This window comes from Chiroxiphia lanceolata, chromosome 26 (assembly GCF_009829145.1).
Source record: "Chiroxiphia lanceolata isolate bChiLan1 chromosome 26, bChiLan1.pri, whole genome shotgun sequence".
NCBI lineage: Eukaryota > Metazoa > Chordata > Aves > Passeriformes > Pipridae > Chiroxiphia > Chiroxiphia lanceolata.
This window is the reverse complement of record NC_045662.1, coordinates 320365-333597: the sequence shown is the minus strand read 5'-3', so window position 1 is coordinate 333597 and position 13233 is coordinate 320365. Positions and strand designations below refer to the sequence as shown.

At 50.7% G+C, this 13233-nt stretch overlaps 1 protein-coding gene and 1 long non-coding RNA gene across 2 annotated transcripts; one reads left to right on the top strand and one right to left on the bottom strand.

The window, feature by feature from the left end:
• The first annotated feature begins 1076 nt into the window (after window positions 1-1076).
• On the top strand, window positions 1077-8932 carry LOC116798524 (von Willebrand factor A domain-containing protein 5A-like). The gene is made up of 16 exons (XM_032711020.1): window positions 1077-1194; window positions 2597-2655; window positions 3028-3275; window positions 3381-3603; window positions 3961-4103; window positions 4260-4374; window positions 4803-4930; window positions 5207-5295; window positions 5722-5866; window positions 6156-6235; window positions 6741-6852; window positions 7172-7336; window positions 7481-7584; window positions 7646-7650; window positions 7703-7837; window positions 8024-8932. The coding sequence occupies exons 2-16, from the start codon at window positions 2607-2609 to the stop codon at window positions 8101-8103; spliced, it is 1821 nt and encodes a 606-aa protein (XP_032566911.1). The 5' UTR covers window positions 1077-1194; window positions 2597-2606; the 3' UTR covers window positions 8104-8932.
• A 2382-nt stretch (window positions 8933-11314) lies between these two features.
• On the bottom strand, window positions 11315-12336 carry LOC116798872. Its single transcript, XR_004360960.1, has 2 exons — window positions 12200-12336; window positions 11315-11538 (listed from the first exon to the last, which is right to left on the bottom strand). It is a non-coding gene; the product is annotated as an uncharacterized LOC116798872 (long non-coding RNA).
• Window positions 12337-13233: the final 897 nt, after the last annotated feature.

Here is a 13233-nt window from a genome sequence, read left to right as displayed (position 1 = left end):
TATCAGACATACTGTGACAGAACTTGAACAAAGGCAGAACCCGGACAAACGCATCTTGAACTGCCTGTGCTGGTCACGGCTGTCACACTGTCAGCACAGCCCTTGGAGTGGTCTGATCTGAGAATCACACCAGCCCTGAGAGGCAGATTGAGGGAAGCTGCCCAGGTCTGCTGGACAAGCAAGAGCTCAGTGCTCTGCACACTCCCAGTGAGTGAAGGGCAGCCAGGATGTGCTCTGGGAGCAACATATCTGAAGTCAAATGAAACCTGGCCCCTTGAGTGTCTAGACACCAGCAGTGAGGTGGGTTGTCTCAGCCAGGGGCTGGTGCCAGGGAGGGACAAGTGTGGGCTGGCTGGGAGGAAGGAGGAGATGCACCATCCCAACTCAGCCGGTGAGAAGAAACACCCAGGTCAAATGTAGTATATTTGGTATATATTGAGCTTGTCTGCCAACTCTTCCCACTCCTCAGCTGGCCAGCAGGCCAGTTTTGCTTCTTTGCAATCCACTGCCTGATTAACAGCCTGGTACTAATCAGTGAATGGACCTCCAAATCTGTAGCCAGCGCTGCAGTCCTGGCAGGGGACAGGTTCCTGGGGGTCGAGTGCCACCTCCCTGGGTGACACAGAAGAGACTAGTCTGATTGCATGGGCCCTTGGAAGCCGCTGCCCATTGTGTCAGATGTGAGGACAGAGTGGAAAGGCCTGGCAGGGGAGATTTGGAAGACTCGGTCCTGCCGAGGGCTCTGCGGTCCAGTCCGTGGCCGTGCCCGGATCAATCTGATTCGGGAGGACACTCAGCCCGTGCGATGCCGCGACCCGCAGCACAGCGGGGAGGGGGATCCAGGGACCTGGTCAGATCCCCTCCACCGGGCATGGCCCCTCACCCTTCCCCATCCCACAACCTCCCAGGCTCCCCGATATCCAGGATCCCCACAGCCCGCACGGAACTCAGCGCCAGCTGCTCGGAGGAGGTTTGCAGTGCTCTGTCTCCGCCCCCGGCCCTGCCTCCCCGCCGGCCCGTCCGTCCGTCCGGCTGCCCCCGCCTCTCTCCATCACAGTCACCCCTCAGCTGACGTAGCACTGCATCTCCCTGTCTGCCCGGACACCTCTCGCTCTGTCTTTCCATCTCTCTCTCCCTTCCTCTTCCATCTCTCCCTCCATCAGTCGCTCCCTGCTGGCTCTGGCCTTGGTTCTGGTGAGTGTCTGCTTGATTGTGCTTCACTTCATTATTCTGATCCTGTTCTCTGTGCATTGTCCCTGTTTACTGGGGAGCTGGTGCCTCGTCAGTCCATCCCCCTGACCATCCCTCACCCCTGTTCCCCCCAGGACTTATACCGTATTTGCTCAGGCTGTCCACCCTGTCAGCATGATGGCAGGGTAGGGATGTTTCTAGTGCTTCCACCCTGACATCCGAGAGCAGAAACTGGGGAAATTGAGGCAAATGTGTCTGAACCAGAGACATTTGGAAGGGTTTGGGATGGAGGGCATTCCCTTTCACCTTCTGGCATCAGCCTGAAGACAGCCAGACATCACACCTTCCCCCCACTGCCTTTCAGAGAATTGCTCTGCAATCATGGAATACCCGAACCTGGCCTCATTTCTCTCTCCATCATATTCCCATTATTATCTGGACTTTCAACCTGCCCTCACAAACTACTCCATGAACATATCCTCAAAATAGCTATTCCTAGTGCAGCTGCATTCACACAAAACTGTTTGTGATGGGTACCTGCCCATCCATCCATTTCAACAAAAATTCTTATGTCTCTCTGACTGACCACCCATACATCCATCTGTCCTAAAATTAGCCTTAACTGCCAGTCCCTTCCATCCATGCCCCCGTCCATCCACCTATCCAGTCTTTCTTTCACACCTGCTCCCCTTGCTATCTCTCATTTCTCTGGTGAATGAAAAGCTGGACATGAGCTAGCAATGTGTGCTGGCAGTTCAGAAAGCCAACTGCATCCTGGGCTACATCAAAAGAAATGCGGCCATCAGGTCGAGGGAAGGGATTGTCCCCTTCTGCTCTCCCCTCATGAGACCCCACCTGGAGCACTGTGTACTTGTAGCTTAGAAAAACAATGATGTGCAACTTTTACATGGGTAGATACTGGTAGGACAAGGGAGAATGATTTTAATGTAGAAGAGGGGAGATTGTGTTAGATATTAGGAGGAAATTCTTTACCCAGAGGGTGGTGAGGCCCTGGCACAGGTTGCCCAGAGAAGCTGTGGATGCCCCATCCCTGGAAATGTTCAAGGCTAGGTTGGAGGGGGCTTGGAGCAACCTGGTCTGGTGGAAGGTTTCTCTGCCCATGGCAGGGGGCTTGAACAATCTTAAACCATTGATAATTCTGTGATTCTTCAAGATTCTCCCATGGTGGGGATGTGCTGCTGAACTCTGCATTGCAGAGACGCTCTTGGTGACATCCCAGTGCTAATGAACAGGCATATCTGAATCTCTGGGTTTTCTCTGGCTGTGCACAGTGGGTTGAGGCTTCCCCCTATGTGTGTAGGAATGGGCAAATGACAAGGGATCATCAAATAGGGGCTGCCTGGTGTGGATCTCTCCTCTTACATAAGACCTTCCTTCTCTGCAGGTCTCCGGAAATGTGGCATCAAAGCTTTGGACTTCTAGGAAAATCCTACACCCATGACAGTGAGCTGGGGATCAGACAGGGATGTCTGGGGGATGTGGGGTGCTCCCAAAGTGGAACAAAGAAAGGAGGAGGTTGGGCAGCCTTAGAGGGGAAATAGCTGGACTGGATCTTCCCAGAGTGAAACTAGGATGTAGGAACAATCAAGAGCATTTCCACAGGAAATGGATGGGAAACAGAGACCTGGAGGAAAAGGGAACCTGAGAGGGTGGAAGGCAAACACTCTTCTATGCCAGGCTCACACTATACCCTTGCTAACGTTGGTCACCTAGTCTTGGTTTCCATGGTGGGAGCAGCCAAATATTTGAAACAGTCCCAAGCACCTCTTTGTCCTTCATGTGTGCCTGATGGAAAGTTTGCATGTCTCTCTACAGCAACAGGATCCTTTTTGCTGGGAAAGTGGCTCTACATGCCCCTCTGCTCAGTACCTCTGTGTAGTGCTGTGGTAGATGTTGCTATCCAGGATTATGTGGCTGATGTGGCCTCAGAACTCACGTACCAGAACAAGAGTCCCATCTCCACAGAAGTCCTCTTTGTCTTCCCCCTGGACCCACAAATGTCCATATACTCCTTCCAGGCCTGCAGTGAGGATGCCAAGGTCCAGGCCATGCTGCAGGATGAGGTACCAGCATCCAGGGATGAATGGGCAAACCACCACAGGGGTGTGGGAGGAGCAACCCATGGTCTGCCTGGTGATCAGCTTTCTGTCCTTCTCCTTCCCACCCAGGCCCAGCAGCTTCATGAGGCTACAGGGAGCTGGGAGAATCTGGAATACCTTCAGGATCAGTCTAGGTATCCAGGCAAGGTGTTTGCCTGCTTCCTGGGCACACTGTCCCCTGGTAGGGAGCTGGTCGTGACACTACGCTACGTCCAGGAGCTGTCACGGGAGCCAGACGGAGCAGCCCGGTTTGTGCTGCCACACACACCGCACCCCTACACACAACTCTACGGTGAGTGATCCTACAAGGAACCTACCACCCCAGTCACACACCACATGAAAGGGCCACAGGGTCCCCATGTATTTATGAACAGACCTGATGCAACTTCACTTCATATCTGTAGAGGACCCACATCTTCCCCCCGTGCAGCCTCCAGACAGATCCACATAACTTTCCTTGTACCCCAGGAGGGGATCCATACCTCCCACACACATTTCCCATAAACAGACTCATGGACCCCTCTAAGTACCTCATTGATAACCCCCAATTCTCTCCATATGACATATATATGGATGCCAAATGCTGTCCACCTGCTCACTCCTGCAGGGACAACCTGGGCCCTACCTAGTACCATGTTTCTCCTTGCAGCCTGGAACTGTCACAGTAGCCACCTCCCCTACAGCCTGCTGCTCACCGCTAGCCTGCAGTCACCCCGTGGAGTAGCCAATGTCCAGGCCAACTGCTCCCTCACCGCTTTGATCTACACTGCCCAGGATCACAGCACTGCACAGGTTTGCTCTCCTGAGTATAAGGATCCCAGGAGTAGCTGGGGATGTATGTCAACACTGAGAAACAAGGGATGTGATGAGAAACTGGGATCAGTGCCTGTGCTCCTGGTCCAAAGCTGGGTCTGGTCCCTCCGGTGTATGACCACACATGTTCTTCAGGTCTCACTGGCTGGCAGTCCCCCAGGACAACATGATTTGGAGCTGCTGGTGTATTTTGGAGATCCCAGTGCAGTCAGTGCTGTGGTGGAGAAGGGAAACCCTGAGGCCCCTCCAGGTGAGTGCAGGTGGAGAGGGAATGTAAGGGCAGCTCTGGCAGAAGGCATAGGGACACAGAGAGACACTGGGGATTCTGGGGATAAGAAATCATTGGACACTGGTTTGAGAATAGAAGGCAATTCACATGGAATCATTCGGGTCCTGGGTTGTCAGTGCGGAATGCTGGAGAAACTGTGGTGAGGTATCAGATACAGCAGGATGTGTGCAGGAAGTTTTATATTAGAGCTCACTGGTCAGCTCTGTTGGAGACACTGGGTTGAAACATATGGGCTGTGCAATTTGTGGACAGTGCAGCAGTGTATTGAGGTACCAGTATGGGGCATCACAGCCTCTGGGATGGGGGAAGCTGAAAGCACAATGAGAGTCAGAAACAGGATGAAGAGGAGGGTCCCTATATGGCTTTTATCTCATTCCCATCTCCTCCAGGCTCCCTACTTGGTGATCCCATGGTGTTGGTGACACTGGCACCCAGCATCCCTGAGCCAGTGCCTGGGCAACACCAGTCTGGAGAGTTCATCTTCCTCCTGGACACCACTTTTCTTGAGTGTGCCAAGGTACCCTTGCAGAGCAGGGACCAGGGTGGAGGAGCAGGTTGACAGCCAGAGCAGGCTGACAGCCAGAGCAGGCATTTAGAGAGGGACAGAGATGTGAGTAGGGGCTGGTGGGACCTGAAATGGTCCTGAAGTTTCTTGGGTGCCCAGGGGAGTTCGGGACACTGTCTTGGGTCCTCCAGGGGAGTCCAGAGACTTTAGGAGGATGAGTCTACAGTCAAAGGTATCCATACCCCCCACAAGTACCTCCCAAGACCTGCCTACTGTGTCTTTCCACAGGACTCCCTGCTCTTCCTCCTCAAAAGCCTGCCTCTGGGCTGCTACTTCAACATCTACTGCTATGAAGCAGCGTCTATGGGCATCTACCCGTGAGCAAACATGGGGCAGACCGGGTGCTGTGGGGCTGGAAAGGGTCCTTGCGGGTATGACTGGATACTATGGGGCATGGTTGGGTGCTGTGGCACTGAAATGGGCACTATGGGGCAGAGTTAGATGCTGGAGGGCAGGTGTACGTGCTCTGAAATTGGCTGGTGGGTATGGGCTGGAGGGCATGACTGACTACTTGTAGGGCAAGGCTGGATTCTGGGATGGGATCTTGGCTTTATGGAATAGAACCTCTTGGGGTTCTGTTGAGCAGTCCTGTAGGAATTATGAAACAAGGTTTCTTTAAGAACTAGTGTGGGGTAGGGACTTGCGGAGGAACCTGGAGCATAGCTGTGGGAAGTGCTGCAGGACAGAGTCTCAGAGAGAACTAGGGAGGGCACGGAGCTCCAAACATGCTGTGCTTCCTGCAGGCAAAGTGTTGAATATACTCAGGACAACCTGACCAATGCCCTGTGGCGCATTCCTTCCACTGGCTCCAGTCTGGGTGACACCAACCTGCTTGAAACCCTCCGCTCAGTCTACAGTACCCCCCGCCCCCGCGGGCATGCACGCCAGGTCTGGGTCAGGAGCATGGAGGGGTGGAGGGGCAGGTGTCCTGGGGAGAGAGAGGACACCGTAGTGTGGGTGAAAGGACCCACCAGAAATATACTGGTGTATGTCAGGGAATGGAGAAGTGGGTCTATAATTTTGGGTGTTTCTGTCCCTCAGTGAATAGCTCTCCCTGGGGTAGTTTTTGTACAGGGCGTCTCTCTTCTTGGCCGCTCTCTCTCCAGTTTAAGGGCTTGCTTTCTCCATTTTGGGGTCCCTGTGGAGGACCCCACTACTCCTGTTCCCTGTCTCTCAGCTCTTCATCTTCATGACTGGGCTACCCTCTGACAAAGAAGCCATCGCAGCTGAGGTCTGTCATCATCGCAACAGCCACCGGTAATGGGGATTCTCTGTCCTGAGTCCTCCAGTTCCCCTTTGGTTGTCCAGTCATTTCCATCCCCAGTGAGGGTCCCTGTGCATCAGTGCCTGTTCCAATCCTTGGGCTCTTTCAGTGTCCCAAAGACCCTTCTCAGTCAACTCAGCTCTCCAGTGCCAAGACCCCATGCGGGAGTCTTTTCTTACTACTCTCACAACCAAGGCATTCTTCCCAGAGTGAGCAGGGAGACTGAGGCACAGGGCTTGTCTACCCCAATGTGCTCCCAAGCTCTGCTCCAGCCCCATGAGATTGATCCCAGTTCTACGCCAAACCTCAGCTCTCCTCTGCCAGCTCCCTGTCTAACCTCAGCTCCAACCCACTCCCTCACTCCCTGCTCTTCTTCCTGCTCCTTTGTTCCGCACCCTAGCTTTCTTCCCCCAGCTTTAACTCCAGCCTGTGTATCCCAGCATACTTGCACCCACCTCTGGTTCTCACTTCTGACATCTTTCCCTACTTTCCCCACAGGTGTTTCTCCTTCTACTTCTCTGAGGACAGCGCTGCCCTGGCTATAGCCCTGGCCAGGGAGACAGGGGGTGAAGTTACCTATGTCTCCTCCAACAACAGTATGACAGCTGTGGTAGGAACCCAAGAGCCCTAGCAGGTTCCCCTCTATTCCACAGACATGCTGACTTCCAATCACCCCAGCACATGAACTACCCACACACAACAATTGAGGCCCAGCTGCCCTGGGAACCCAGTCACACAGACTGCCCCTGACTGTAGCCCATGGACAACCTGGGGGTCTGGGCTTCTGCACCACTATAACCCACAGATCTGACTGTGTCCAGCAAATCCAAGTGGTACAGGCTACTCCACACATTCTACTGTCCCCCATGGAACCCTGACACTGGAATCCAAGTTGCTGCAAACTATGGTGTTCTGCCCTCTGTCCCCAGGTGTTGCAGTGCCTGAAGAGAGCCCTCAAGCCAGCAGCTGAAGTAGTCTCTCTGAGCTGGACCCTGCCACGTGGCCTGGAGGTTGAAGTGCTGGGGGGTACTCCTCAGTCTATCTTTCAGGGTCAACACAGTCTTCTCTATGCCCAGATCCATGGACAGGCACAGGTGAGAGCTGGGACCACAGTCACCCTCAGCTATCTCCCAATAACCTCCCAGTAACCACCAGTAATCTTTCAGTAATTTCCCAATATCCCCTAGTAACCATCTTGTGTCCCCAGTAACCTCCAGTAGCTTCCCATGTGTTTCCAGGATACAACGGTGGCCAAGGGGGTCATGACTTTGCAGTGCAGCCTGGAGGGCCAGGATGTCACTCACACAATTGAATTCCCACTGTGCTCACAGGGAGATGGACGGTGAGAACCTATCCTCAGGGAAGATGCATTCCCCTCATTTCTAATATGGACTCCAACCAAGAGGGGGCACAGATAACTTGTGCATTTCCACCTTCCACACACCACCCCAAACCTTCAGAGAACCCAGGTGTGGAACCAAGCATTTGGGCCACAGTGCTGGCTGTGACCTGGCTGCACAGACCTGACAAATGTTACCAAGAGTACTGTGAACTTCTGGAGACCAAGGCCGTGACCTGGCTGTGCAGCCGAGCTGGTGAGTCTTGACTGTCCTTTTCCTGCTGATTCCCTTCTCTGTCCAGTGGGACCTGCCTCATTCCTTCTCAGGGCCGTGATTTCCTGCAGGCACATGAAGAAGTCCTGTGTCCCCTTGCTCCTTCTATCTGTGGACTCTTCTCCCCTGCATGAGACATCTAAAGCCTCTGTCTCTCCCTGATTGCAGTGTCCCAACTGGACAAGTGTCTGGAGGCAGCCAACAACCTCCTTGGAAGCAGTGCAAAGCCAAATATCTTCAGGCTCTGAGTTCACATATGCCTTGATACAGACCAACAGCATCTGCAGAGAGTATAACCCAAATTCACACACTGTGCTAGGATACCACTTTTGCTACCAGCTGGGGTCTTACATTATAGATTAATTCTCGCTGCTTATATATTATACTATTTGGGATGAACCTGTACCATGCTGAGCTCCTCAAGAGAAAAACTCCAATTCAGCCCCTCCGAGTGTTTAGTCTCGGTGGAGGTGGCAGTGGGAAGGAAGCCCTGTCCTTCCTGAATTAGACTTCGGCAAAATAGCTACTGGGTCCCACAAAGGTGGTGCTTAGGGACATGGTTGGACCTAGTTGTGGACTTAGAAGTGCTGGTTTAACAGTTGCACTCAATGATCTTTTCCAAACTAAATTATTTTATGATTATGGTTTCTGTTTGACAAGAGAGTGCTTTGCACACTAGAAAAGATCAGTGTTTAGTGGTATCAACAGCAGGTACCATTGCAGAGACTCACAATGAAGGACTCCTGCTGCATGTCAGTTGCTGACCTCTTTGCTTTCCCCCAAAAGTCCAGGTTGTGTCAGGAACTCCTATATCTTTCCTTTGCCATGTAAACCAATCATTTTGGAAGTAAAACTCTCATCTTCGTCAGACTCAGCCCATCATAAGGCTTAAAAGAGCTCAAGTCACATGAGACTGATTTGAAAACTATCAGTATGTTGGAGGTGGAACTTCAGGAGCTTTTGATTAACAAACCAGTCATGCAATTTACTCCCTCTGCCTCTGGGTCCTGAATTCATGGGTGTCACTCCATGTTAGCAAAGTCTCTGCTTCACTTCCCAATAAACAGTGAATCTTCTGTAAGCCAAAAGGTGTGACATAGCCTTTATTTCTCTTGGGCCTATGATCCTTCCTTCCAGGGACCATCTATGATCCACCAGGAGGGACAGGAAAGGACGTCCCCATAAGCTGTGTATTGTAATACACAAAATAAGGTGCTGCCATTGGTCTTGGAAGAGCACAGAGTTCTAGGTTAGCAGGACAGCAGCTGAGGGCTTGTCAGACTTTTTCTAGACATCTTTTATCTTGAATTTATTTCAGCTAGTGGCAGTAGCAACACTTTGCCCACCAGATACATGACGGATGCCTAATTTATTCTAGCTGTAGCAGAAATGTTTTCAGGTGATTAATGTCAAACTTGGTTTTAGCTTTAACTTTTTAATTCCATTGGAGTTTACATCTCTGAAACTAAATGCTCTTCTCCCTTGAATATTCACCTCTGCTGTCTGGAGCAGGCACAGCAAAAATGTCTCTGTGCACTCAAACCCACCTCTTGCCTTGGAAGTCCATGGGGAGACATAGGAATCACCTTTCTCAGAGAGACAAATGACATAGGGAATGTGCCCTCCTACACTCCTTGGGGTGTAGAAGGAGGAAAGAAGGGCACTGAGGACCTCACATTTTGGAGAGGTGAATCATGACTGTGATGAAATACCCATAGCTCAGCTTACTTCAGCCACCAACAAATGTATTGTTAATCCAGGAAGAGGTTTTGGGTTCTTCCCTCCAATAGGCTCCCAAGGGTGATTCATCTGATGGAACTTAATTAGTCTACACGTCCTGGAGAATGGTTCTTCCTGAATCCGAAAAGTCGGTCCCAGAAACTGCTCAGACTTTTTTTATCTTTAAGCAGCAAGGTATTTGTTTATTCAACGTTGGGAGCAAGCCAGCTCGCACTGGACAAACTTGCTCGAAGGCTTCACACAAAATCAGCATTTTTATACAATCTTCAGATGTGATTAAATGCATATTCAAGTGATTACAACATCTATCTATGCATATTAATAATAGGCGGAGTATAGGTGGAGCTCAGGCGGGGCTTGGGGCGGCGCTTCTCTTGGCCCTCAATTTTGGTGGGTCTGGGGGCTTAAACTCATCTTCCTCAGCTTGACCTTTCTTCCTTTCCATTGTTCTTGACCCGCTCACTGAAGCTCGGAAAAGGCCCTGGCTCCAGGCCTATTTCTCCTATTCAAATGTCTACCTGATCCTGCTGTATTTCTAATTTATTGCCTCTAGGCCTATGACATGTTCTTGTACTATTCTCTTAAGCTTTTGGTCCAGTAAGTAGAACAGAACGGGTACAGATCGTTTTAGATGTTGGTAACTTGTTTGCAGGCCCAAATTTCTTAGTTAACTCTTTTGGGCCTAACCCCCTGTATCATTCCCTCCAATAGGCTCCCAAGGGTAATTCATCTGATGGAACTTAATTAGTCTACATGGCCTGGAGAAACACCAGGCTCTGCTTTCTCCCTGTTGACCATTGGAAAGGCTGAAAAGGCAGCCCCAGTGACCCACAGCTGCCTAATTCTGAAATTATTAACCCCATTATAGTCTTCTGCAAGATTGGAGCTGAGTGCTCTTCTCAGATCCTCACCAGGTTCTGCTGCAGCAGCTTAGAAAAGCCAGTGCTTGCTGCCTATGAGAAATAAATAATCTGGTTTTATTATAAGCAAACTGATTTTAGTAAAAAGCAGGGGGTGGTGAGATTTATTTCCTCTCTTTCATTTAATTCCAGGAGTTTTAGGCATCTTGGGGAGACTGTAAGGTGAAAGGCCCCATCTGGGTCTGACACCAAGGAAACATCGTGGCCGGGGTAGGGAAAAAATATATAAAAATGGAAAATATACCCTGGCCACGTGGCTGGCCTCTAAGTGCAGAGAGACCCCTCTGTACATAGGAGTACGTCATCAGTCAGTCAGGAGGGAGGGTAACACCCCCTCCTGAGTTCGAAAAATTACCTTTTAAGGTAAAATACCTTACACCTGTTGAATATTTAACAGCTAATGTAACCAAAAGGGTACGAAAGGGCACGTTTTTCAAACGGCAGTGTGCTCGGACCAGGTCACGAGTTTGTGCACCCAGCGCACTGTTAACAAAGCTCTGTTTCACTGCATTTGACCATCTTCTAAATTTTAATTAGAGATATTTCTCACACTGCCCCATCTCAGTTTCTCTTTCTTAGAGCAGGTTGAAATGCTTTGGAGGTTTGGGGAAGGACAACCATTGCCCAAGATGTAGAAACAGTTTGCGTCAGCTCATAACTTCCACCCTCCACAGAGATACACTTGTGCAGTGCTCCCTCCCTGAAATCCTAAGGGAAAGACACTCCAGGACACTGATTACATCCGTAACACTAGGAAATGGCACCCAGGTGCTTCAGGCTCAATCTGTGGAAGGAAAAGTGAAAGAGCTAAACTTTTTATTGGCCTTCCTGTGAGAGAAGGGTTTTCAGACTGAATAGGGAGGGAAGTGACATGGGGCAGAACAGGTGACAGCAAGGCCTGAGTCTTCATTTCCAGGCACTACCACAGGAAAGGTCCTCACACTCTTCATTCACAGTGTTGAATGAGGGAATCTCTCCTAATTGCACTTGTCATCAGTGTCTCCAGACTAAGTTCATCCTGGCCTGGGAGAAAGGTGTATTAAACTTTGGGACCATCACCTTTTTGAGCAAATTATTCAACCCGAGACTTTTATGGACCAGTTGGATGCTTTCCTTTAGCATCTCCCATCTCCCTGTAAAAGCTCAAAAGTCATAGGGAGAAAATTAGCTTTTGTGCTTATCCACAACTTTTATAGTTCTACACCTTTTTGCTTTTTCCTAGTGCATTTTCCCATACCAACATCTTCTTGCTAGCTAGGTAAGACGCTATTGTTAGGTGAGACCAGGGCTAACGACTGCTTCATTGAAACGCTAAATAACCTCGGCACACTAGGTAAATTGCGTAAGGAAAACCCCATCCCCCTGTAACTACAGCTGGGGGAAGGGAGAGCTCAGGTTTGTTTTGGTTATTTTTTTTTTATTTTTTTTTTCTCTCCCTCGGCGGCTGGGATTTTGCTTTTGGCCAGAGTCGGGAGCGATGTGGGGAAGGGCGCTCCGAGTTCATCTTTCTGGCCAGATCAATGGTTTCTTCAAGCCCCGAGGAAGGTCCCAGTTTCCTCTCCGACCCCTCGTGACCTGTTCTGCCCACGGCCCACGGAGCCGCCTTTGTTCCCGGGTGAGAGCCCTGCGGTGCTTGCGGTGGGGTGTCACACGCGACCTCTGCTGTCACAAAGACTGCCAGTACCTTGTGGGGGGTTTCCCTTTTTTTGGGGGGGGAGGTGTCTCCCTGCTCGTAGCTGGACGGACCGGCACCCCTGCCCCTTGCCGACCACCGGCCCCGTGGCCGAGGGCTGGGGCCCGCCCTGGGGTGTCGGAGCAGCCGCCCTGCCCGCCGCGGAGACACTGCACCCCTCCGGATCCAACAGCGCCCCCTGCTGGCCATGGAGACACTGCACCCCCTCCGGGTCCAACAGCGCCCCCTGCTGGTCATGATTATAACTGCACCAAAAGGCAAAAAGGACTTAATTGTTTTCGGTAGGAGTTTGGTTACAGGATTATTGCTTCTTTCTGTTGTGTTACCTGAATATATATATATACATATATATTCTTTAGTCATTATTGTCATCATCATGGCTAGACTTCTATCCATGATTGCTACAAAGACGCTGATGGCTGAAAAGGCCAATGGAGATAGACAAGTCCGGTTGCAAAAGGCACAGCAAAAAGTCTCCTTAGACGGTATTGGCAAGACACGGTTCTTTCTGCTTTGTCTTTTCTCCTCAAGAATGATTCTGCGTGTGTGCTCAAAAGAAGCAGCAGTGTGTCTCCATGTCTCCCGGTTGGAGGCCAGAGTAGACCAGTTATGTTGATCAATATGGCCAAGGCTGAGATGTTGTTTCAGGGAGTCCTTGTATCTCCTCTTTGGGGCTCCTCTCTTGCGGCAGCCAGTGGCAAGTTCACCATAGAGCACGATCTTAGGGAGGCAGTAGTCCTCCATCCTGGAGACGTGTTCTGCCCAATGCAGCTGTGTTCTCAGCAACGTGGCCTCAAAACTCTTTAGTAAAGAGCTGTTATTTTCTTTTTCCACAGCTTTTCAACTGGAGCCTTTTAATTTCAAAGTTATAATTACTCAGAGGGAGGAGCTTGGTTTTTCTCATATCCCACCCTCCTTAGCAAACATTTCTCTCGTTAAACTGAGATAACAACATTGGGAAAACTCTTGGATAAAGTCTGGCCAAAGGGTTCTGTTCCTCATGCACGGGCGCTACGTGATGCTTC

Bases quoted from the DNA above. Each gene is read 5' to 3' on its own strand.
- LOC116798524 (XM_032711020.1), top strand. From the start codon at position 2,607: ATGTGGCATCAAAGCTTTGGACTTCTAGGAAAATCCTACACCCATGAC. The intron at 5,296-5,721 runs GTGAGCAAACAT...TGCTTCCTGCAG, and splicing joins GCGTCTATGGGCATCTACCC to GCAAAGTGTTGAATATACTC. The intron at 7,337-7,480 runs GTGAGAGCTGGG...ATGTGTTTCCAG, and splicing joins AGATCCATGGACAGGCACAG to GATACAACGGTGGCCAAGGG.